The sequence below is a fragment of the Maniola jurtina genome, chromosome 12, assembly GCF_905333055.1.
Source record: "Maniola jurtina chromosome 12, ilManJurt1.1, whole genome shotgun sequence".
NCBI classification, from domain to species: Eukaryota; Metazoa; Arthropoda; class Insecta; order Lepidoptera; family Nymphalidae; genus Maniola; species Maniola jurtina.
Window position 1 is genome coordinate 15023596 of NC_060040.1, and position 25293 is coordinate 15048888.

Consider the following 25293-nt stretch of genomic DNA (forward strand, 5'->3'; position numbering starts at 1 on the left):
TTTTTTTTTTCAAAAAGGTTTCTATCTAGCCAGTGTTATACTCGGGTCTGGGGATGATAATATTATAAGGATTGTAACGATACCTACCCCAGACGTCCGAATCTATTCAGCCATATAGGTAGTTAGGTTCAATTTAGGTTAGACAAATGAATGTATTTGCATGGCAGCTTGGCGCGGTACAGCTGGACCAGTGTTTGTATAAATACACCTATAAAATGACCTGTATCAGCAAATAAATAAATTGATTGATTGATTGATTAGAAGTTATGGTTGAGTAAAAGAAACTCGCATGCATAGGTACCTAGGTAGGTACATTCCTAGAATATGAACGCTGAAAACATGTCGATAGATACCTACGAATAATTCTGATGATAATGAAAGACGACGCAAAAAGTCGTCCGGGTCGCCCGGGTCGCTAGTAAACAATAACACCCCTCTTTTTGGGTCGGGGGTTAATAAAAACAAAAATAAATAAGTAGGTAGGTAGGCAGCTAGCTCTAAAATTCATTATGCCTTCCAGTCGAATTTTAATTTAAACGCAAAAAAAATTATGAAGTGCATTTTAATGAAATAAGCACACGTAGAGAACGCCCGTTTGAATTCGTAACGAGCTCGCATCGAAGGCTTTATACGCAGAGCTCTCACGAGGCGCCGCGCCCTCCGCATAAAACGCTTGCGGCTTATCTACTGAACAAGATAAATTGAAAACTAACACCCGATTACGATCGTCTTAATAAACGCTGAAACATTAGAGTAAAATTGTTTTTCTGTCGCTTGGTAAATTTTAATGTTGTTGTACATTTATATTCATGAGCTCAGAATTTTCTCCTCTTTCATTTGACATCCCATTTGATACAATAGCAAAAAAATATAGCCTTTACAACGAATCAATAGACACCTCATTCATCAAAATAGGCCGAGTAGTTCAGGCACTACGGCGCGGCGGTGGTGGTACACAGTACACACAAAACCTGGATACAAACAAACATACATACATAGACTGCTAAAATCATATAACCTTTTCTTTTGGCTTTGCCGTAGTCGGTTAAAAAGCACTGCGCTCCTTTTTCAAATATGTAATATGAAAACCCTGCTGAAAATAATTTACTGTAAAATTGTAATTCATTTCGTCCCCGAGCTAGAGACCTGTGATATGCGGGCTGACCGCGGGCAGGCAAACTGAGCTGAAATTGAATAAAATAGTTAAAAAACTCATCCCCGAGAGTGTCACGCGTCACGTGACACGTACCTACCTAGGTAGGTATAATTTTCTGGATTTGTCTCGGCGGTGTACCAACTACCAACCAATAGCCAACGAGGGCCTAAGCATCTCCTCAGTCCTCACCAAACACCTCGACAGTTCTATCCTTAGAGCTCCAAAGTGTTCCATCGATGTGCTTCAACAAATAACAATCGAGAGCTGCGGTGCAGCGGCGGCTGTGGAGCTGCACCCTCCGGCGCGCAGGCGGCAGGGTGCTCGGCCCCGCGCCGCGCGCCGCCCGCCGGCAGTGCCTTACGCGGCGCGCTCCGAGCCACACGTGTGCGCTCCGCTCCCATGTGCAGCGCGCGAGTGCCGCGGTGACATGGCCTGCGCCCGGGGGCTCTGCACCGCCGACAAGATCTTCATCTTCATCAACATCGCCTTCGCGGTAAGCTCGCGACCTGCCCCCGGGGCGACGCTCGCCCTCCCATACATAACATCGTCAAAACATGAATTAAAATTTACTAATTTCACCCGTTTTCCAAAGTCAGTACCGGCTCTCAGCGTCCAGGATCATTTTGGAAGTGATTTTCGATGTACTTTAGTACGCGCTTGTATGAACGACGCGTCTGAAGCGGCCAGGCGACTGGCGACTGGCGACTGGCGAGTGACAGTGATAATGAAGGAGCGATAAAGCTCTCTGTTGTCACAACAGTTGCTGATACGAACTTCTGTAGTAAAGAGGCAAATTACGGTTTCCGATTAATCTTCATAGATAGGTATAACAGCCTATACGTGTACATTAGGTATATATTGTTATATCGGAATTTTCTGTCAAGGGAATTCGTGTTTCCGATTCATGCGGAATTTTAAGACCAGACCCACAAATACACAAAATAGCAATAAGGATCTACAGAAGCATTATAATTTTAGCTTACCTACCTTAGTATAATATTATGTATTATAAGTTTGCGTCTTTTGAGAGCTTTTTAGGGTTCCGTACCTCAAAAGGAAAAACGGAAAAACTCTTATAGGATCACTTTGTTGTCTGTCTGTCTATCCGTCTACGTCTGTCCGTCTATCGTGTCTGTCAAGAAAACCTATAGGGTACTTCCCGTTGACCTAGAATCGTGAATTTTGGTAGATAGGTAGGTCTTAAAGCACAAGTGAAAAATTCGAAAAACTGCGAATTTGTGGTTACATCACCAAAAAAAAAATTAAAATGTGAACGTTTCTTTGGGGACAGTGATGTGGTTTGTTTTATGTTTCAATTTTCAAAGTAAGATAACTAATACCAGTGGGCTATCATAATATGAAAGGGCCTTACCTGTACATTCTAAAACAGATTTTTATTTATTTTTATGCATGAGTTTTTGAGATATCGTGCAAAATGTAGGAAAAATACCTACCTGAGTACGGAACCCTCGTTCTTGGCCGGTTTTGTTTTTTGAAAACTATAAATTATTAATATCCATACATTTACGTCAAGGAGTCGAAGTAACCCAATTAAAAAGTTTTGGTTCTGAAGAGGCATGGGGGGGGGGGGGGGGGGGGGCGGGGGCGGTGGGTCCATTCGCTCCACAGTCTACCTGCACGTGCTCCTTTGTTCGGCCGAGCGGCGGATTCCGGACCAAATCATTAGAAGCTTCTTTTAGGCGTTTGTGATGGGCGAGTGGCGAGTGGGACCCTAATTACTGATTGAAATAAGTATTTATTGGTTTACGGCATTTACATTTGTACAATTCATTTGTCTACAATGTGATAGCTAATTATGTTTCACTTATCATATTGCGATGTAGGTAATCGGAAATGTAATGATTAACAGCCTCGAGTGGCGTCGTGGAGTTGCGAGTAGCCATGATTCACCCGCGTTATGTTACCGCGTTACCTACACTCCTAAACAAACTGCTGATAATGATAAAACATTAATCGCGCATTAGATAGGTACCGTAACCTACTGGCAAACATTCTCATTTACAAATACCACGTCCTGACTCCACCGCCGCGCGCCGCGCTGTACAGATCCCGTTAGTTTGCGAAATGCAAATGCCACCGCGCAAGCAAAAAGTTTTGCTGAAGGAGTACCAATTTAGAGTAGAATAGAACAGAATACAATTTGTTTCATTTATTGATCCAACACAGTATATTATATTTCTGTTCCGTTTGCCGTGGAAACCCTGGCGTCTTTAGTCTTAGTGCTAAAAAAAATTACCAGACCTTTTTAGGGATTAATAGCCTCATCTGGTGACAGAAACGCTGGCTCCTTTTTGCGCAATGGAAATCCAACGCGGAAATGCAGCCAGTAAGTACTCTTGGTACCTAGCTACCATTCCACGCGGGCATGATTTGTACAGTTATTAGATAAAGCTAGCTTTAAGGTTTATTTAATATATTAAACATTAAACACAATTTACATTTACAAAATATCGGTAACAGCACAAAATATGTGTTGTTTTGCGAAAAGTCTCCAACCAAGCTAAATGTTGTGGATACAAAAATATGTAACCGCAACGCTTGCTACTGTTGTTCTGTTATAGCTATGTATAGCCCAAACGAGCTATATAAAATAAAAAAACGATTTAGCGCAATACATATAATTATGATAATTCATCAGTTTCATTGGGTCAAGCATCGCGGTAAGCCTGTCCGCGTCGCTCAACGAGCTTTAACACGTTCAACGCCAAGGAATAAATGCAGATCTTTCTAAACAGGCCATGTCAGACAATGTTGACCGGCACTTGTATGTATCGTTCAGGCCGTGGGGGACAATGCTGTCCGACGGTCAGAGCTATTTTCAAACTTCTCATTTGAGCCGCCGGGCATTCGTTTTTAGGATGTTTTGTATATAGCAGGACCCGCGCGGCTCCACAGAACAGTTTGGATATCGCAGCACGCAAAGATTTTAATTTCTTATTGAAATTTTTTGCCACTTTCTACATCGATTTTTTTCCAACTCTAGAGTACTTCAAAAAATTGTTTAATGGATGTAAGATGATGAATAAATTGTTGAAATGGAATACCTATAGGGTTGGTAAATAAGGTAATATAGGAATAACCAATTAAATTAAGCTTTTATTTAAAATTAATTATATAAAATATCTTAAGACATAGTTACAAAATTACGAAAATATGAGATCGTCCTGAGACCATTCTTGTTTTCAACCACGTTCATGAGATACATTATAACTTGTAAAAAGTAAAAAAAAACATGAATTGCTTGTAATATTTTAAGCGAAACGATGGGCTTTATTAAAGCAATCCAAACACAAAAATGGTTTGTTTGGACAATCATCACAAAACGTTTGCACTTTTTTCACTTTGTTTTTAGCCTGTTTTCTTCCTTGACTCTGTACAATGTTCTTATAACACTGAGAGCAAGATCTCCTAACAATTGAACTCTTTCCTTCTTTCTTCACCAGTTTGTGTTTCAACCTCTTAGGTCTTTCATCCTGAATTTCTTGTATATTTGTCTGCATACAAAAAGATTCCACAATACTTTTTCTAAAGTTACTTATAGGAATCTTTTTATTTGTAACTTTTTGATACAAAATATAGGCGTTTACCAATGTAGTATTGAGCAATAAATTAATCGCAAGCTTCTTGTGCCACTTCAGCGATTTTCTCAAAGGTGTTGAATAAGCAGCCAATTGATCAGCCAAATCAACTGCCCCTTTCACTTTATTATAGTCTACAACAATTTTTGGCTTTGAAACAATTTTGCCACGTTTATTGATATCGTGAAATTGTATTGAATGCTTCGTGGATAGCACATATACGTCACGCTTGTCCTTCCATTTCATCATAGTTATTCCATCGAAGCTCTCGGCTGCAGCAAAGTCGCCTTTTCTAAGTTTAGCTGTAACAACATCTTTAGGCAACTGTCTTCTATTTTTGCGAATGGTGCCTACCAGGTGCGTTTCTTGGTCTATTAGCTGTCGTGCCAAATCTACACTTGTATACCAGTTGTCCGTATAAAGAGTATGTCCTTTATTCAACAAATCTCCGCACAAAGACATAACAACATTCGTCGGTGTATTATTAGTCTCGTCATTTTTACCTGCGTAAATGCTTACTTTATAGGTATATCCCGGAATTGTGCATAGTTTAAACTCCTTTATGCCATATTTATGACGTTTTTGTTTATTATATTGACGAAATATTATCCTTCCACGGAATGGCACCATGCTTTCATCGATACAGATGTCTTCAGTAGGTGTATAATTTTTTTTAAAATTAGCGTTTAGATTTTCGATTAGCTGGCGAACTCGATGCAACCGATCTTCTTTGTTATGGTCGTCATTGTCAGAAAAATGAAGCATTTGCAAAAGCAATTCAAAACGGTTGCGAGACATCACAGTTCTCGAAAACGGGTGCCCGGTTATTTTGTCTTTTGACCAATAATCCGCCAATTTGACAAGCTTCACCAAACCCATAAATAAAATCAAGCCAAAAAATTGCTTCATTTCTGTCAAGTTTGTAGGATGCCACTTTCTAATACGTGCACTGGGAGTAGCTTCAGGCATATTCGTTATTTTAGCTATAGCATAGCAATTAGTGTGATTCACTATTTGTTGAAGTATATCGTCGGTTACAAACAGCGAATAAAAATCTACGGGTGACATATTAGACATTGATAACTTGACGTGCAATGGAACACCCGAAATTTCGGTGAAAGGAATAATCTTGCGTTGATTACCTTTTGGTTCAGTCCAAACATTCGTTGATGGTGTACTTCCTGAAGTATCTGGACCAACTGCCTCATGTTCGCTGATCTCACTATCTGATTGAATTATACGACGCCTCTTTTTTTTTGTGGGTAATATTTGATAGTCATCTTCATCCTCCGAACTCAGTTGAAAACTATTGTTTAGCAATGATATTTCGATATCATTAAGTTGTGTCAAAATGTCCTCTGTGATTTCAAAACCATCATCGTCAAAGTCAGCCATTATAATGTAAGTAACTAGCGAATATCTTTGATGCGTAGGTATTACGATTTGGCGGGAAAAACACAGCTCTAACGTAAAGCGGGTAACGTAACGTCCTGCGAAATGCTTGCGAAGGACTGAAGGGGCGCGGGAGGATAGCGAATTGCGCGTACGGCTGAGTGGTGGGAGCGGGACGGATGGGTAATGCGGGCGGAGTACTTCTCGGCCAGCAAACGGCGCGGCGGCGCAGTGTAGGTAGAATGGGCGACAACGTGACCCGCGCGGCGCGCTACGTTTGAAATGCAGATGACCATGCGCAGGGGGCCATCGGGGACAATGATGGGCGACATGAGCTATTGTCGTTATTATACTGTTTTAATCAGTCTCCTTAATACTCTAATAGTTTAAAACGTTTAACTATTCATATGCACTAATAAAACAAAAAAGGATTTTTTGACATATTACACCTTTTTTGTATGGCTAGTGGAGAAAGTAGAGTGTCGCCCAGTATTGTCCGACCTGGCGTTGAACGTGTTAAGCCTTTAGAAGCAAGATTCGCTTCATTGCCAACCACACCCTGTGGAGACTGCAGTGCAGCCTGTACGTATGTGGAGAACTCCCGCAGGCTGGCTCAAAACAAAGTTGACAACTTCTATTTGTATCAGAAACTAATAAATACTGTACTATTAGGTAAGTAACTATAAAATTTTACTAAAGGTACAGGAGCTGCGATGTCTTCTACCTACGCATAGACATTTTATTTTTATTTAACTAACAATAAAGCCAATGGTTTGTCTTTCAAAACTTTCAAGTTTCATTTTCAAGAATCATAAAGCTTTCTGTAGGTGCTTTAGTTCCTGTGTAGTAAGCAACCTACTAACATCATAATAATATATTATTGTCAGATACCTACAGGAAAAACTGCAGTTAAATAAACTGAATTGTAGGTTTTTGTTCACTAATAATAACTCTTAGCCATTTTGGTGTAGTGATGACGGTGGAATTTTATAGCTCATACTAATTTTCGATTACTCATGCAACTTGCAAATAGGTACTTAACTATCCTTCAAATAGGAATTTGACTTTACTTAGAATTGATCATAATATAAACAATATAAGAGTAATAATATAAACTCATACATATATTGTTATTTGTGACAATAAGAATAATAATTATTATGTAGATAGTAGGTATACTTAATGGAAATATTATAAAGTCTTCTATTCTATCTTGTATATCGGTTCTAATTTCCCAATTGGGTCGACTGATGCGAGGAGCTTGACCTTTGAGGTCGTCGTCGAATGGTCGCGTCAATTACAGCGTGTACTGAACCACGCATTCCGAGCCGCGTCTGTCGCGCTTTGCTCTCTACCTACTGTGTACTTACTTATGTCATCAGTCACGCGCGGGTGTTTACATTCCTCGGAAATGATCCATCGACGCGAGCGATAGGCACGATCGTGAAACCGATCCACATTCCTTGCTTGCAATGAACTTGCCATTGCTCGCAAACTCTCATGTCGTTAGCACCTAAGTATCGTCTATTCATTGAGCACATCGGGACCATTAGTTAAACCTGTTTTCGAAACACGAGTAACAAACTAGTTACACGAGCTCATCGAAACGATCGCCTCCTACTCGTCCGACCGATGAACACATCACGACAACATCGAATCAGTTAACTTTCTTAGCGAAGCGACGGCGATCTGCATTCTCAATTGACAAAAACTGTTTATTTCTTCAATTGGTATTCGTTCACTGTCGCCGCCGCGCTCTCGCAAACACGCGTTAACGACGAGCCATCCCTGGCGCCCAGCCATCCCCGCTTACATATTCAAACGCGCCCATTTGAGATCCACTTTATGGAGGAAAAGATTCAATTCAGCACACCGGGACAATAGAGATCAAACCTAAATCCAAATACAGCCTGCAGGTTGCAGTCTATTCAGTCCAACTGATGGGAAACTTGGTGAAATTACCAGCACCTGCTCGTGAACCTAATACAAGTAATTAATTGACTGCCATGACTGACTAGTATACAAGCTAAGGCTGATAAAACAGTGTTTAGTGAGCGAAATACTTCATACAATTAAGGCCAGCTCCGACTCATCATTCGAGACGATAAAAAGGAAAAAACGGAAGAGGTCGTCGACGGCAATATCGCTATATCAGCAATAGCGGCGCCAAATAGCTCCTGCTAACATCGTGGTTTACTTTGATCTAAGTAATTCCTACAACGGAAGATGCGTGACCCGTTCGCCTTGCGCCTGGCACCGTGCACGTGTGTGCCGAAGTGTGCATCATACCGCCGGAGACGGGCGAGCGGACCGCGGAGCGCACACTCCGTGCGTCATGTTCCGAGTTCTCGCCGCGTGACGTCACTACTCGCATCCCGCGGCGGCCGAGACGAGGCTCCTCGCATTACGGCTTGATCATTGCAATAACGCACAGTTCACAAACACAACAATGGTCGTTTATGCTCAATTGCCCTTACGATTCTTGGAACGGCTGTGATTGCTTCTTTTAATTTGAATGTAACAATATATTATTATTTAAGTACATAATGAACCTAGTAAAAAGTTATAAATATACAGAAGGACGTTTAAAAAGCTTTACGCGCTTGCTTGCTTGTTGTCTTAGGATTTCACCAACGCGCAACGTAAAATAAGTCCGAGTCCGTAAAAATATCCGAGAGTTGATGTTTTGGTAGATTCTCAATACATTACGCCCAATTTATTCTTCGGTTAAACGTCATTCGACGTTGATGAAATCGGCGCTTAGCGAGTCTAATAAAAAAACAAATTACTCACAATAGGAAATGATTGTTATACCTAGTCTATAGAAAAGCATGAGATCCATATATATGTAATGAGATCACATATTTTATCGCTGAGCCTTACGAGTATCTTTACTGACTGGTCACTGACAAGCTCTACAGTGAACGTCTGTTTGTGGCTCGTAAGGCTATACTGTACAACTAAACGCGGCAACAGACTCTAGTAACCAGCAAACGGGAGCAGTTGACAATGTACACGTGGCCGTATCGCAGTTCGTTTGGTATGGCTGAACGCTGAACATTGCAAAAAGGCTTCCAGGCTTTCATCCCGCCTCAAAAAACTGTCTCACTGTTCCGAGAGTGTGGAAATTTTGTTTTGGACAGGATTTGAAATTACCTACTTTACCTTGTAGGTGCAACGAGGTGCTACAGAATTGAGTTGCTCATAACATGACGTGGCATTGTTCTACTGCCTAGAGGAGATCACAAATATTGGGTGTGTAGATATCTACCGATTAGGTATAACATGAATTAAAGTAAACATTATAGACTTGTATGTATTCTACTTATGTATCTAGGTACTTGCGTGTGTTAGGTACCTACTCATGTCTTGTTCGCCGATTTTGGTTGTACTTAGGTATTGTTAAATCAATAAGTCAAGGACTTTGTCATACGTCATTACTCATCACACGGGACAGACGCGTGCACTGCTCATTTCACTACTTAATCTCCGTAATGGATTAAATGGATCAAGGATCAAGGAGGTGGCTGGATGAGGAAGGCTGAGGAGCGGGTGTGGTGGCGCTGTATAGGGAAGGTCAATGTCCAGCAGTGGACGTCCGCAGGCTGATGATGATGATGATGATGAAGGAGCAAGAAATTACCTCCAGAAATTGTTTGAAACTTTTCTTCGGGTGTTCTTTTCATAGAGTCAGGCGAGTCACGCGGCTCTCTCTTGTGACCTCTTTGATCGCGGCAATCTAAGCTTTAGACAGATTAATTATCTGTTGAATAAAAGCTTATACCTATTTATTATATTTATCGCCGACTTATCTTTGACATAGGCATAAAATGCTGCAATTCAATTTTCTTTAGCTAAAAAGTTAAATTACCGAGAACTTAAAGTAAGGAATTGTACAAAAAGGTAAAAAATATACTAACTGACGCCGTTGAATAAGTTTCCGCTCAACAAAAACTTGTCGAGCAATATCTGTTCGTCCGAGGAGCGCGGGCCGAGGCGCGCGCTCGATGCGGGCAGCAGAGGTCACTACTCCTGCCTCGCAGCGTGCCGGCGCAGCACCGAGCACGCGCCACGCGGCCTCGCCACTAGCCACGAGCCACTTGTCAACAAAACTTTACTTTAGATACGCGAAAGAGGCAGATGCTAATCAATTCATGCTTTCAAATTGCTTTCAATGTCTATCTATAATAAAAACCAGCCAAGTGCGAGTCAGACTCGCGCACTGAGGGTTCCGTACTCAGGTATTTTTTCCGACATTTTATACGATAAATCAAAAACTATTATGCATAGAAATAAATAAAAATCCGTAGAATATACAGGTAAAGCCCTTTCATAAATAATAGCCCACTTGGAATAGTTTTCTTACTTTGGAAATTGAAACACATTTTTTTTTTAATGATGTTACCACAAATTCACGGTTTTCGGATTTATTCCTTTACTTGTGCTATAAGACCTAACTACCTGCCTTTAATGATTCCAGGTCAACGAGAAGTACCCTATATAGGTTTTCTTGACAGACACGACGGACGGACGGACGGACGGACAACAAAGTGATGCTGGTTCCGTTTTTCCTTTTGAGGTACGGAACCCTAAAAATATTAATCGATACATTTGACGTTCATTGGCCCATTAATTTATTGTATGTTTTAATTTATCGTCAAGGACTAGGTACCTGTTTAAAATCAATATTCTGCTTGCCACTAACATTACAGCCGGTCATTCTAGCAGACAACTGCGTAACGCCAGTAGCAGCCATGTTCTAACTATCCTCATTAGCGTTCTCGCTTCCGGTCGATTAGAGCAGAGATGTGCTCAGTAGTGCGCCGCACGGAATACATTCCAGGCGAGCTTCAACTGGGATTGTAATGCTTTATTCGACGTTAATATAGCACTAATAGTTTGGAATGCGTCGTCTCCCGAGAGGAACGTTGGAGGGAGGCGGCGCTGCTTTCATCTGGGCTCAACAAGGATGAAACGTTTAGTTGTTCAATGATGCAACGGAGGACGTGAATTGGAAACAATTTAGAAAGTCTTCAAGTGTTGACGTCGGGCATGTATATAGAATAGAGTAGGCACATTGTATCTTAATGGAAAATTGCAACAAGAAATAAAAAGCGCATTGCATCAAGTTAAGTAATTAATTGTTGATTGATTAGAAACAATTGATGTTTTAATGAGTTCGTCCATTGTCAGAGCGCGCTGCAGTTTTTGACCTACTTGCTTACTAAGTGTCGGTTAGCTGATGTCTTTGTATTTTTTATACAAACAAAACTGAATTTTACTTTACTTCTCGGCGTGGCGTCAAATGCATCTTATGAATTTTTAACCCCCCACCCAAAAAGAGGGGTGTTATAAGTTTGACATGACGTGTATCTTGTGTGGGGTGTTATAAATTTTTGATTTACACTTGTTAATTGAAACTAGTCTGACACGCGATTAACGCATATTATAATAATAAATAGTATGCACCTACTCCCTAAGTCCCTAGTAAACTGTTCTCATTGGGAGACGTGAGCCGTGCTCAGCGGTGAGCCGGCGATAGGGCGATGAGCATTCTAGTTAATCTTTCATTCTTGATAGTTGTACTATTTGCATCTATTATTTCTGTCCAAGTACCTATCTATCGACTTGAGAGTGCTGGTTTTCCATCGTAGTACCTATAGTATTTATACATATATGTATTCTAAGCAAGCGCGCTCCATCGGCTGCATCATTACTTGCTAGCAGGTCTGATTCATTCGACCTGATAAATTAAAAATCACTTTTTTACGGAGACTTTCGGCCGGTACCGCTGCTGCGGCGATCCAGCTGTGCGCGGAAAATGCTGATGTTTACAAAATCCACAGCCGGCAGCGACACAGGTAGCACCTCGTATTCAGCATGCTGCGCGACGTGCTGCCCGCTGCCCGCTGCCCGCTGCCCGCTGCCCGCTGCCCGCTGCCCGCCGCCCGCTGCCCGCTGTCCGCGGGAGGCGACAGTAATTAGATGCATTCAGCGATAGCGCTAATTGGAGGGTGGCGTGTGTGGTGTGCGGTGTGCGGTGTGTGGTTGGCGGCGCGGGATATGTGTCAAGGTGCAAGCTCGGCTGCGGCGAGCGAGCGGCGACTAGGGCTTGAAAATCGGGTTTTGATGCTGAGCGTGCAAATTCCGGAGTTCCGGAGTTTCATTAAAAAGTTTTAATGTGTCTAAATAATGTGTTTATTGGTTTGAATATTTCTCGCTCTTAAATAAATGTTCTAGTCTGTTAAGAGTGGTCTCTCCGTCACTCGCTTCATACAAACGTAGTTCCAATTTCATTTGAATATTAAGCAATCAAAGTCCATGAAATTTTGCAGACATATTCTAGAAACTAATATGTCTGTGGACCACCATGGACTTTGGTTGCTTAATATTCAAATGAAATTGGAACTACGATTGTATGAAGCGAGTGACGGAGAGAGCCCTGTTAAGAATGAAATAAAACAAATCAGTTAAAAAGATGAAGAGGAAACTTTATTTTTTTCTTTATGTTTTCCATCGGGAAAGGTGGACAAGTTTTATACTATTTTGTGTTTACAATTTATGAAGACTCTGTACTGTGTATGTAAACGCTGAAAAAGCTTGAATTTTTTCTAAAAATATGAAAATTGAAACTCCGGTTATGTTCACGATAACTTCAGTTTTACAAAGGAATGTATAATCTTTCGAAGCTCCGGAGTTACACCAAAACCGGAATGCCGAAGTTCAAGCCGATGACTGCTACTACATACAAGTGATGGGTTCAAGCCCTAGCTGCGACGCCTACAGTCTTCCACACCGTCGCGTATAACTGAAATACGTTTAATCATTTTGTAATTGCTGAATTGGTACGAGTACGCTGCAGACAAGCAAAAGGTTGTCCAAAATTCCTCAGTGCTTGAACACCCTACCTGAAAACTTTTTTGTAAAGTACGTGTTGCCACTTGCTAATAATGACGGACATGGCGGCTAACTATGGGCCTCGTGCAAAGCTCAGAATCACTCGGCGGGTAATGGAGACAGTTTTTCTACGTGAGCAAATGAGAAATGAGGAGATCCAGAGTAACCGACGTAGCTCATGGGCAGTGAAGGTGAAGTGGAAAACCGATGGACGTCGGGGTCCCAACTAAAGATGCTCGAATGACAACCTCGCAGCGTTGGAAAATCCCCCACTAGCTAAGTGGACAGACGACGTCATCAAACGAGTCACCTTTTCCTTTTTATATATTTCGATTTTACAATCTACAATAAAGAGTAAGTGTGAAATATGATAATATCTTTAATATATTGTCGAAGATGTCGGCTGCGCGGTGACATCACTCCGGTGGCGTTGCAGCGTCTTGCAGCGTCTTGCAGCGTCTTGCAGCGTCTTGCAGCTTGCGGCGGACACTGACTGCGTCACCTCGCCTGTGACCTCGCCTGTGACCTCGCCGCTCGCGCTGAGTTTGTTTGTTGTCAGCACTTACGTACCCTTTCGTTATCAAACTCGTAAGGCGACTAGGCATTTGCATACATACCAGTTACGCATTACGGCAGCGTCCAGGGTGGACTGAAGGAAATGGAGGCTTTTTACTAACTGAACTTTATTCTTAAAACTATCTAATCTAAGATACAATATTAATAGACTAAGATTAATTGACAACCTTATTAGCTAAATCTTGAGGTTTTATATCCGTGTCCCCTCTTCAGCACGTTAGCTGCTGGTAACAGAGCTCACGTGCAGACCTTGATGAGCTAGCTGTGACGGTGCCTGGCCTTCCGTGCGAGTACTGGTGGCATACGTAACTTACCATACATAATACATACATACATAATATTATTATTGTAATGTAACGTGGCAGATAAGATTTAACTGTAAAATATAATCACGTGTGCGCAAAATTCATACGTTAATAAATGAACTTTGAATTTTAATGAATGGACTTGAACAATTTTTTAAATAATATATTTATTTACCTGTTTGTAAAAGGAAGAAAGAGGTTCACTGACTGAGTGATCTATCAACGCACCCGTGCAACGCACAGCTCTAACTACTGGACGGACTGAGGGATGCGGATATTATGACGTAGACATCTACTTAGATTTTTGAATATAAGGGGGTAAAACAGGGGTTTGAACTATGCGGACCAAGTTGCGGGCGTACGCTAGTTAATAATATAAGAGCGGCGCGCGGCGGCTGAGCGAGGAAGCTCGAGGACAGGCGGTGGGGCTCGTGTGTAGCTGTGGGCCTCCCTCAGGCCGATGTAGTGAGGATGAGATACCTACTCTCCATGAATGGGCCTCAGCACTCCGGAGTCGAGAGCCTTTTGTACAGATGTGACGTTCGACAATCATTTTTTTTTTGTTTGTGACTACTTACATAATATCATCTCTAACACTTCGCTATCGTTACCAGATACCAGAGCTAATTACATTTAGTATTTAAAATCCATGACATGAATCAATAGTTGTTTACGTAAATACTTCAGTGATACAAAACACTGGTAATATTATTGCGATTGCGTGAGTCGTCATTGTGCATTGATTGCAGATTATCATTAAAAGCTCTGTGAATGAAACGCGGCATTGACACACAACTAGGTAGGAACCTACTGCTACTGCCTGCTCACAGCTGTGGTCACACTTCACACGTACATTATATTATTACCGATGTAGGAATAAGTAGGTATACATATAATAAGTAAAACAAAATGGTTCGGAGCGATAACAACCGCAGCTGTTCATGCGTTCATCGTTACCTCTATGCCTCAGACGTCTCCCAACGATAAACTCGTCGGGCGGGATTCTTACAAATCTGAGCAACAGGTCTTTGTGTGAGTGGTCGATAAAGGTACTTACTTATCACTTCCACTCTAAACTTGTATTTCCGTTAGCATGACCTAATTATGAATAATTCAATAGTCGGTTTTCCTATCTCGTCACTAGCCGAAAGCTCCGTCGCGTCGCTTCCAGGCTCATCGATGCTCAGACTCGGGTCTGTAAAGAAAATTAAAGTTCAAATGTGGTCAAAAATTTATTGATCAAAACTATCTACACTTACCATTTTTTAAATGTTATACATATTTACCAAATCAAGCTATGGCACCTGCAGTTCTTCATCATAAATCTTTAGGTAGGTATTTCGGTAAATTGTTGGTGGGATTTTGCTCTTACACTAATTCGTCTTGCTAATATTTTGCTCTTACACTAATTCGTCTTGCTAATATTTTTTCTCTGGGAAAACTACACAGCAATTTTTCATATTGTAATGTAAAATGTGTAATGTGTTAGGTAATTATATTAAGTTATTAGGGAAGTGAATAACTAACCGAAGGCGCTAGGCCGCCGCAGTTGTGACGTCACTACTCACGCTAGAGAGCTTCCGCTGATTTACCCGAGTGAGGGAATCACTGCCACCAGCGACGTATCTACTCGTAGTGTTCATATTCCTTAGTATACCCAATATCCCCACACAGCAAGCTGGGATACCAGGGCTGCCCTCAGAGCATAGGAGCGCAGTACTGACTACTGACGTTATGGAACGTTTAGTGAGTTGCAGAATTCGATCAGAAGAAAGCTGACACGCGAGTGCAACCTGCCGAGTTCTGACTTATACTCTCAAATGTTCTAAATTTTTTAGAAAGTAAAGAGGGACTTTATTTGGATAGCAGAGAGGAGTGCATGTACGTATATATAAAAGCTCTTTGCACAGTTATAGGTATGTGTGCTCAGTGATTTATGTGAGTCAAAGCGCTCGTGCAGGCTGCAGGCGCGGCCGCGGCGGCGGACGCTACAGGTTGTTGCCTCTTATTGATTTATCTTGCTCTTGACAATTACTATGGCCAAAAATAAAAGCAGTTCTTAGCAATAGCTGAGAAGGAAGGATATATTGTTTTTTTTTTCCGTATTAGGCACACATAACGAAAACAATTTTTGAGAAGATTTGATTTCCAACTGGCATCGTGTTCAACATGTTGACGATGTTTGCTCCTAATTGAGATACCGCTTTTTCAAATATTGGCGTCCGTCACTCAGAAAAGCAGGTATTTTTTAAATATTTTTATTGAATTATTGGAATGTCCTACCAAAACCAACACAAAAAACACAGGTTCAATGTGTAAAGGTTATCCGAGAGTTTTAATCTAAACAAACTAATGCCAAAATAAAACATTTAATTAGAGCGTGATTGCTATCACAACATCTAATTATCCAGTTCACAATCCAAATACCGAAAATATGTGATATCGCTCCGAATCTCAGATGGAGACTAAACTAAAACCTTCAAAACACCCGCATTTATGCAAGTTCAATCTTGTTGGCCTCCTAGCAACAGATGGTATGACATCGAATAAGAAAAATATCGATTTTATCAAACTACCTTCATTAGATAAATTAATAATTTTATATTATTGTTGACAATTTCAAATCAATTTTTAAAAGTAACCTTACACAAAAATACCTAAAAACACTGCCTTAATATAAAGCGACTAGGTAGCTCCAAAAAACATTTTTTGAATTATCGCCAAAAAACGTAAGAATTTTGAGAAACTGATTTTCTAAAAAATGCGAGACTAAACTATGATCCTGTTCCTTTGTAACAAAAATTGCTAAAATGTCATATTTTTTAACTCAAAAGGAAAAATGGAATCCTTATAGGATCACTTTGTTGTCTGTCTGTTCGTCTGTCTGTCTGTCTGCCTGTCCGTCCGTCCGTCCATCCGTCCGTCGTGTCTGTCAAGAAAACCTATAGGGTACTTCCCGTTGACCTAGAATCATGAAATTTGGCAGGCAGGTAGATCTTATACCACAAGTAAAGGAATAAATCCGAAAACCGTGAATTTGTGGTCACATCATTAAAAAAATTAAAATGTGTTTCAATTTTCAAAGTAAGATAACTACATATAACAAGTGGCGTATCATATGAAAGTGCTTTACCTGTATATTCTAAAACAAATTTTTACTTATTTTATGCATAGTAGTTTTTATTTATCGTGCAAAATGTCAGAAAAATACCTGCATACGGAACCCTCGGTGCGCGAGTCTGACTCGCACTGGCAGGTTTTTTGGTGATAGGCAAGAACTGCCTTTTGAGGTCGGAGGGCAGTGGGCAGAAAGTATGTTAAGTCGTATTAGCAAAACAGTTTTTATAAATTCCCAGATTGAGTAAACACGCGCCGCCTCGGGCCAAGGCCCGGCGCAGGCGGTGAGGCGGCGAGGCGGCGAGGCGGCGACAGTGATATCCGAACATTCGGCGCTCGGGCGCTGCGGGGCTTCCGCAATCAGCTGCCGCACAAATCACGATATCATTTACCCCTAATTATATTACGTACACCTACTTCGGTCACATATTAAGCGATCGAGTCGCTTTGTTCCATTTAACTTGTTACCACAGAACAAGAATTAGCTTCATGTTACATCGTCCTATGTGTAGGAATTGTAGGATACCTATACTTGTTGAAAATTGATTATATTAATATAAATATTTAAACAGGTTTGATTAAATTGATTAGAAGCCTGCACCAGAAGGAAGTATAGGTGCCTTATATATATCTATATCGCAAACTTCATTTTATTCCCAATCCGAGACTCGGCGGTTTTAAATTTCCCTTAGTTTAATTCGTGATTTGATTTAGAGGCTGTTATTGTAATCAGGCACTTCCTAATCAAACGGAAATTGCAATAAGACTGAGCTAGATCCTCGCGCAATCTAGAGAGCACCTAGGTCACACTCGTGAGAGTACAACTTAAATAACAATACCGTCGTTATTAAAATGCTGCTCTGGTGGGCTGGTGTTTACTAAGTAGGCGAACTTTAGTTATTTGAAAAAACATCAAAAATTGCAAAACATTACTCGGGAGTTACCGCTATTAGCGGCGACTGCGGCGGGTGCGAAAGGAAAATAAACATTCATCATCCTGTTTTTATTATTAAACTTTTACATAATACTATCGCTCCGCTGATTGGTGGCGGAGGCTTCTATGGCTAATTGTGAGGCGTCGCTGTCGTCCTACCCACTCGATTATTTGCCTGATCGTTTATTTCGTGACTAGAACTATAGGTAATTTGTCCGCTAGTGCTGTGTCTGCGCGGTGTTAGGTGCCTTACCTTACCTATTACTTATTAGTTATTGTTATTACGCACAAAGTGTTGTCAAAGCGTCATGTCCACACAAACATTTGTTGTCTCTAGCGTCGCGGTACATCACCTCGCGTGAGGCGACGCGACGTCGAGGTGTATGTGGTGTTCTAGCTATTTAACAAACAATTACAAAGTACCTATCTGATCTGCGAACTAAAAAAATTACCATTAACAAAAAATATCCGAGAAGTGGCGCGATGCGGAACCTTACTCACGAATCGCAAATCGCTCGAGCCTTGAACAAACAGACAAAACAACAACTGCAACGTACATTACAGTTACTGTATTCCGCGCCTTGTACAAGTAGGTGACAGGTCGTGCGGCGTTCACTGCGGAGTCCGGGAGCAGCGGACTGCGTGGGCGCTTTACTGTTCACTGCGTTAGTTGCTGTTGCTCGCCACTCCGGACTTGCGGACCGGCAGATGCACATCCGGTACACCGCCTCGAGCGCGGCGCGGATCCACCGTTGTGGGCACGGTGGGCATGCCCCCAAACCTAATACACTTGTGACGTCACACTGTCATGGTCACAGTTTAACTTTATTTGATATCCTTTCAACTTTTGGATTCATCAAAATCGGTTTAATAGTCTAAAATCTAATTTTTTTTTTTTTTTTTTAAATAAATAAATCTTTAGTATCGGAACAGAACATTATTTACAGACTTTGGTGTGTATGACACTGCGATATGCAAACCAACCACATTTGAGGTGTATGAGACGGGTCTGCCCGCGAAATTCGAATTTGATATGGTTTTTCGCAATTTGTAAATGAAAACGACAAAGTAGGCTTATGGCATTCTAATTCCGACAATGGCAGCATCTTCACAGGATTACATTTCTTTACTTGAAAGTGTTCAGTATAAGAAATTAGTCAAAATAATGAGTTTGACATGAGTTACTCACAAATTAGTCGATACCTACTATAGCTATTTTCTTAAACTGGACCCTAAGTAAAGATTTTCTTTTATATAAACCTGTGAGGATGATACTGCCATTGGCGTGGCTTTGCCCGCGTGGAACAGCACACTACAACCTCTTGGTCAGGGCGTCATATATTGTGTAAACATCTGCCTTGTAGGAATGCACGATATCGATCACGAGCGAGTTGATACTGCGCCTCGCACTTGGCCGATTGTCAGGTGGTCGTGAGGGTTGTGACGGTTGTGAGGGTTGTGAGGGTTGGATCCGCGCTCGAGCGCCTCGTTCGCGCGCTAGGGGCGCCGTCAGTAGGGAGCGCATTGAATGATTTAGCCCGCACGAGGATTCTAGGTCCCGCGGGATCCCGCAGGATGCCGAAAGTCTGACAAAATATTTCACTTTCGTAGCACTGAAAACTTCTTAAAATTTCACTAGCACTGAATATTTACAATAGTAGGTAGGTATTAACAATGACTATTTACATAAAATATACAATAGGCACAACTGAAATAATAAACCATGACGCAAATGTAAGAGAAATACCCAACCTACCTACCTACCTTGGTAAATGTTTACTGACGAGGAAAACGAAAAGCTGGGAATCCATTGTGAATTATGACTTATGATTACAACGCAACGTAAACGAATTAACTACATATGTATATGTAAAATACAGTAGGCAGGTACTTAGCATAATATGTTTATTATTTAATATTTTATTTATTGTGAAATAATAATAATTTTTAACATCTTTTAATTTTTGACATTGTTCTATTTGACTAATTATTATATTAATTACTATACTTGCATGCCAGCAATGGTTGAATACATTGGACTCATTGTATGCTCTTTGTACCACCTTCTTTACCTGTACCATCTGTACTCAGCAAATAAAGAATACCTATGACTATGATAAATAGCAGGTAATGTGTTCACTTCAAATTACTCAAGTAAAGCGTTTTCCGTTGTAACTTCTCGTAGCTTTACATCTCGGTAAAGGACTTTATATGAAAGTTGGAGCAAGTCCGATACTCACATCCTTCGGAGGCCATTACACCTGCAAAGGGTTGTAATCCTTTTAGCCTCTACGATGATTGCCCAATGACCAATCTCACCCCTCGTCAACCCTCGACGGTCGACCTTTAGTTCTCTGATTTGTCGTGTCGTCGTATAGAAGCAAGCCCGACGCGAAAGCGGAATAATTGCCGTAGCCTACAACTAGTAATATGTACCTACAGCTTACGGAAGTTTGCTCCTAATCGTATCATAGAGGTTGTCTGTTTTGCGTACAACGTACAACATTATACCGACTATAGTAAACAGATGCCTAACTCTCGCCGGAGAGCAGAACTTAGCACTTCTGCCATATCGAAATAGGGAACAATACGCAGTTGGCGCCTCATCGGCACCACGCCGCCCTCCCCCGTGTCCTCACTCCTCGGGACAGCGCGCTCTGTGCCTGTGCCCGCAACACAGAAGTGCTCTGTGCCCGCAACACAGAAGTGCTCTGTGCCCGCAACAACGACCTACTCATTCATTGCCGCTACTATCATGTTCATTTGAGCGGATAACAGCGGGCTATTGAAACGTTTCGGAATGATGAATTTATTCATTCATTGTATTGCATTGTTGTCCGGGGACCGGGGCCGGGGGCCGGGGGCCGCTTATCTCGCCGCGACTGGCGACTCCTTGTGTGAATGACTTGCAGCTTCTTCCTCGGAAGGACGCGTGCTCCCTAAACTCTATCTGCAGCTGTCGACTTATATAACCATGCCATAATAGTTAATATGTAGGAAAAAAACTAAAGCTACTTACGAGGGTTGAGGGTTGTCTCATTGAGCCTCGTTCGTGCATGCACGCCCTGCACGCCCTCGCAAGTGCAGAGTGGCGATGTTAGATCGCCGTGGTCGTGTTGCAGATGTACAGCGGCGCGCTGCTGGCGACGGCGGCGCGGCTGGCGTGGGACCCCAGCACGTACGCGTGGTTCCGCTTCCTGTGCGCCGCGCAGTACCGCGTGTCGGCCGCCTACGTGCTGGCCGCCGGCCTGTGGCTGGCCGCGCTCGTGTGCCTGGCCACGGCCGCGCGCGCCGCCGCGCTGCGCGCCTACGCCGGCGGCGTGGCCTGCCTGGCGGCCAGCGAGCTGGCGTACGGCGCCTGGATGGCGGCCTCGCTGGCGGAGTGGTGGGGCAGCGCGCCCGAGGCCGAGCTGGCGCGCCGCGGCCTCGACCTGGTGCACGACCTCAAGCCCGCGCTGCTCGCCGTCGACCGCTACCGCGACGTGGCGCGCCCCGTCTACGACATGATCGAGGTACGACGTCGTCACCTACCATCACCGCCGGCCTATGGCTGGCCGCGCTCGTGTGCCTGGCCACGGCCGCGCGCTCCGCCGCGTTGTGCGCCTACGCCGGCGGCGTGGCCTGCCTGGCGGCCAGCGAGCTGGCGTACGGCGCCTGGATGGCGGCCTCGCTGGCGGAGTGGTGGGGCAGCGCGCCCGAGGCCGAGCTGGCGCGCCGCGGCCTCGACCTGGTGCACGACCTCAAGCCCGCGCTGCTCGCCGTCGACCGCTACCGCGACGTGGCGCGCCCCGTCTACGACATGATCGAGGTACGACGTCGTCACCTACCATCACCGCCGGCCTATGGCTGGCCGCGCTCGTGTGCCTGGCCACGGCCGCGCGCTCCGCCGCGTTGTGCGCCTACGCCGGCGGCGTGGCCTGCCTGGCGGCCAGCGAGCTGGCGTACGGCGCCTGGATGGCGGCCTCGCTGGCGGAGTGGCGGACGTGGCGCGCCCCGTCTACGACATGATCGAGGTACCGTGCTGTCGCAGGCCTGAATCTCTTCTACGCCTGTACTTCTAATGTAACCCGCTCCCGCTTTTCATCCCGCTCGTGTTTTTCCATCAGCATAAAATTCATCTCTCCCGGTTCGCGGAAACCGATGCTTCATTAAAACCTAAGTGTCCCCGCCAATGAAACTACACAGTACTCGGCTACGTACCCTCGTACACCTAATTCCTGTAATGGATCGCCGATGTGGGCGTCGTCAATTACCCTCGATTGAACGATGTCGATCTGCCACGGAGCCGCCAATTGCCTGAATTGGCGCACAATACGCCGATACCGGAGCGATTCGCCCTCACTGCGTACCAATCAATACTGTGGAGGCGGCGACCACTTACTGTTACGATATCGCACATAATTCTGAGATAGAGATTAAAAAAAGAAATAATTAAACTGCATCAGAAAAATAATAATATGTAACTATGTATTTATGATATTATAAAACTACTATTTATGAATTATAATATTTATGTAATTATAATATCTATAATCACACACACACACACACATGCGCGCGCGCACACAGACACTCAAACGCACACACACTCACACACACACACACACACACACACACACACACACACACACACACACACACACACACACACACACACACACACACACACATACACACTAACACTCGCTTAGTTCTGTTATAATTTATAATCTCTTTTATGTTAACTGTAATCATACTCATATATTGTAAACCCATTTGGCCTTATTTTTATATAGTTTAAAATGTAAAATTATAATAATTGTACCGCTGTTGTTTACAAATAAAGGAATAAAATAAATAAATAAATAAATAAAATAGAGTTGATATGATATACGTCAGTGATCGTTTAACGGGAATGTGTGTGTCGGCAGGAGGTGGAGCGCGAGGCGCCCAACAACGCGGTGGTGGTCGTCGTGTTCGGCGTCGTGGCCATGCTGCTGCAGGTGAGCCTCGCTCCTCGCTCCTCACTAGCGCCGCGCCCTACGTTGTAGAGTTGTAACATGAACTTACGAGTTGAACAAAATTGAGTCTTTTTATTGCAGTTATTTTCTTATCTTTTTGCCTTTGACTTCTACTATAAGTAGAATTTCGTAAAGAGAATGATTTTCTTTAGTTCGTTTTCACGGTGGTAATGTAACGCATGACGATATCGGTGCCACGTACATGTTCCAGATAGCGGCGTTCGTGATGGCGCGGCGGCTGGCGCGGCGCTCGGAGGCGGAGGCGCGTGCGGGCGAGCGCGCGTGCGCGTGCGGCGCCAAGGCGCGCGCCGCCAGCGCCGACGACGACAGCGACGCGGACGCGCGCGACGCGCCGCGCGAGGCCGGCTGGCGCAGGAAGGCCAACCTGCGCATGTACACCATACTCGACAAGATTTTCTAGCAGGTGCGGACCCGACGCTTCGTCAACTCGAGGATCCAGGCTCGTACTGTGCTACTCCGTCAGAATTTCATATGGGTCGAGCGGCCGATCCCTGCTCCGTGCGATGCTCGCCCTTACGAACGGTTCCAGTGTTAAATATATTTTTCAGGACTTTTTTAATGATACGATGCTTTTAGGAGGAGACGGCGCCGACGTCGGCGTCCGCTCCGCCGCCCAGCGAGCGCCCCGCGCCGCGCCCTCCCGCGGCCCGGCGCCCGGCGCGGCGGCGCGGCGCGCGGGCCCGGCCGCCGCGCGCGCCCGCACCTGCGGCGTCGCCGGCCGGCGCGTCGCGCGTCGCGCGCTGGGACGCCGTGCACGCGCAGTTCGCCGCCAGCCGCCGCGCCGCGCCACCCTCCGCGCCCGCCGCCGTGCTCATCCTGCGCGCCGACCTCTAGCCCGCCGCCCGCCGCGCGCCGCGCGTCGCGACCGACGAACAGACGAGCGCAGCCACCAAGCTGATAAGAGAGATGCGAGCGAGTTCATTCGTATACGAGAGAGGCCGCCGTGTGATTCCATTTCATTAATTTATCAGTATGCTGGAGGAGAGGGAGCTACTTGCTATGATTTTGTATTTGTAACATTACGAGCTACTTACTGCTCGACTTTCAAATTGTACGCGATTTCGCGTGTCTAGTACCTACCTGTGACGTCACCCGCTGGCCACTGACAGCGATAGATAGTAATAGATATATCATTCAATTATTCCAAATACATATTTGACCTATTCATAAATAGATAGATTATATTTTACTAGTTATTAGACAATTTGACATACACTATAATATCTCGTGGTACCACGAGAACGAGGTGGCACAGAATACGCCTTATTACGGATTTTTCCTCTTTGTCATGACGTACCTACATCATGTATTTACTAATATCTTTAACAACGATTCTCTAGCGCAATTCGTAATTTAATATTAATAGTAGGTAGAGCTATATGTAATATAGTGTAACGTCGACGGTATCCGTTCGCACTCCACATACAGACCTACGCAATGTAACCGGCGGTCGAGTGCGGTCGAGTGCGGCGGAGTGCGGCGGAGCGCGGGCGAGGCGCCTGCGATGTAGCCACTTAACTGACTGCCATAATTTGTTTAATATATTATAATATAGATAATAATATAGATAATTGTTATTTAGCTAAAGGTACGAGATGTGTACGTAACCGCTAAGGTATAGGCTATACGTATAGCGAACATATCAGCGTGCAGGCGCTTGCGTGTTCGTTTTCGCAGCACGCGGTGCGGTTGCACTGTTTCATGATAACTCGAGGTATCTCTTCCATTGCATTCCGTATGCGGTATGCTGTATCGTGGCGTGGAGACCGAGACTCGCGGACGGTGCGGCTCGTGCGGCGCGGCGCGGTGCGGCGCGGGAGATGCACGGACGTGTAGTGTGTAGTAGATTAGTTCGGTTGTAGCATTCACATTCTTCTTACAGATTCCGAATCTATATGCGTCTTATTCATTCGTTTTGCCTTTATAAATTTTCTTTACAATGACAAATAAAATAATAACGCCGAAAGTCTCCGAAGCACTATTACTCCCTCCATTGGGACCTCCTTGCCTTTAGTTTTGGAATAATATTAATCCCACCAAAAACATTTCATGTAAAATGTTGCCAAGACTCACAAGTTCATAATGCTTTCACTGTTAAAAAGTGATGAGATCTCTAGTAGAGCCAAGCCCCTAGCTGAGCTTAGAATTGCGCTGCCCATGGGACCTATCCCAAGTCCAAAGTATATAGCTCTTAAATGCTCTTGAGTATATCACATTTATAACAATAAAGAACAAATAACTCTACTTACAAGCTCTGATTTTACAAACCCTAAATCTTGGTTAAAAAAGGACGGCT

General features: G+C 43.6%; 1 protein-coding gene across 1 annotated transcript; it reads left to right on the plus strand.

The window, feature by feature from the left end:
• Positions 1 to 1520: 1520 nt before the first annotated feature.
• On the plus strand, positions 1521 to 23562 carry LOC123870210. The gene is made up of 4 exons (XM_045913416.1): positions 1521 to 1649; positions 21099 to 21488; positions 22887 to 22958; positions 23188 to 23562. Exons 1-4 carry the CDS (start codon positions 1584 to 1586, stop codon positions 23395 to 23397), a joined length of 738 nt encoding a protein of 245 aa, XP_045769372.1. The 5' UTR covers positions 1521 to 1583; the 3' UTR covers positions 23398 to 23562.
• Positions 23563 to 25293: the final 1731 nt, after the last annotated feature.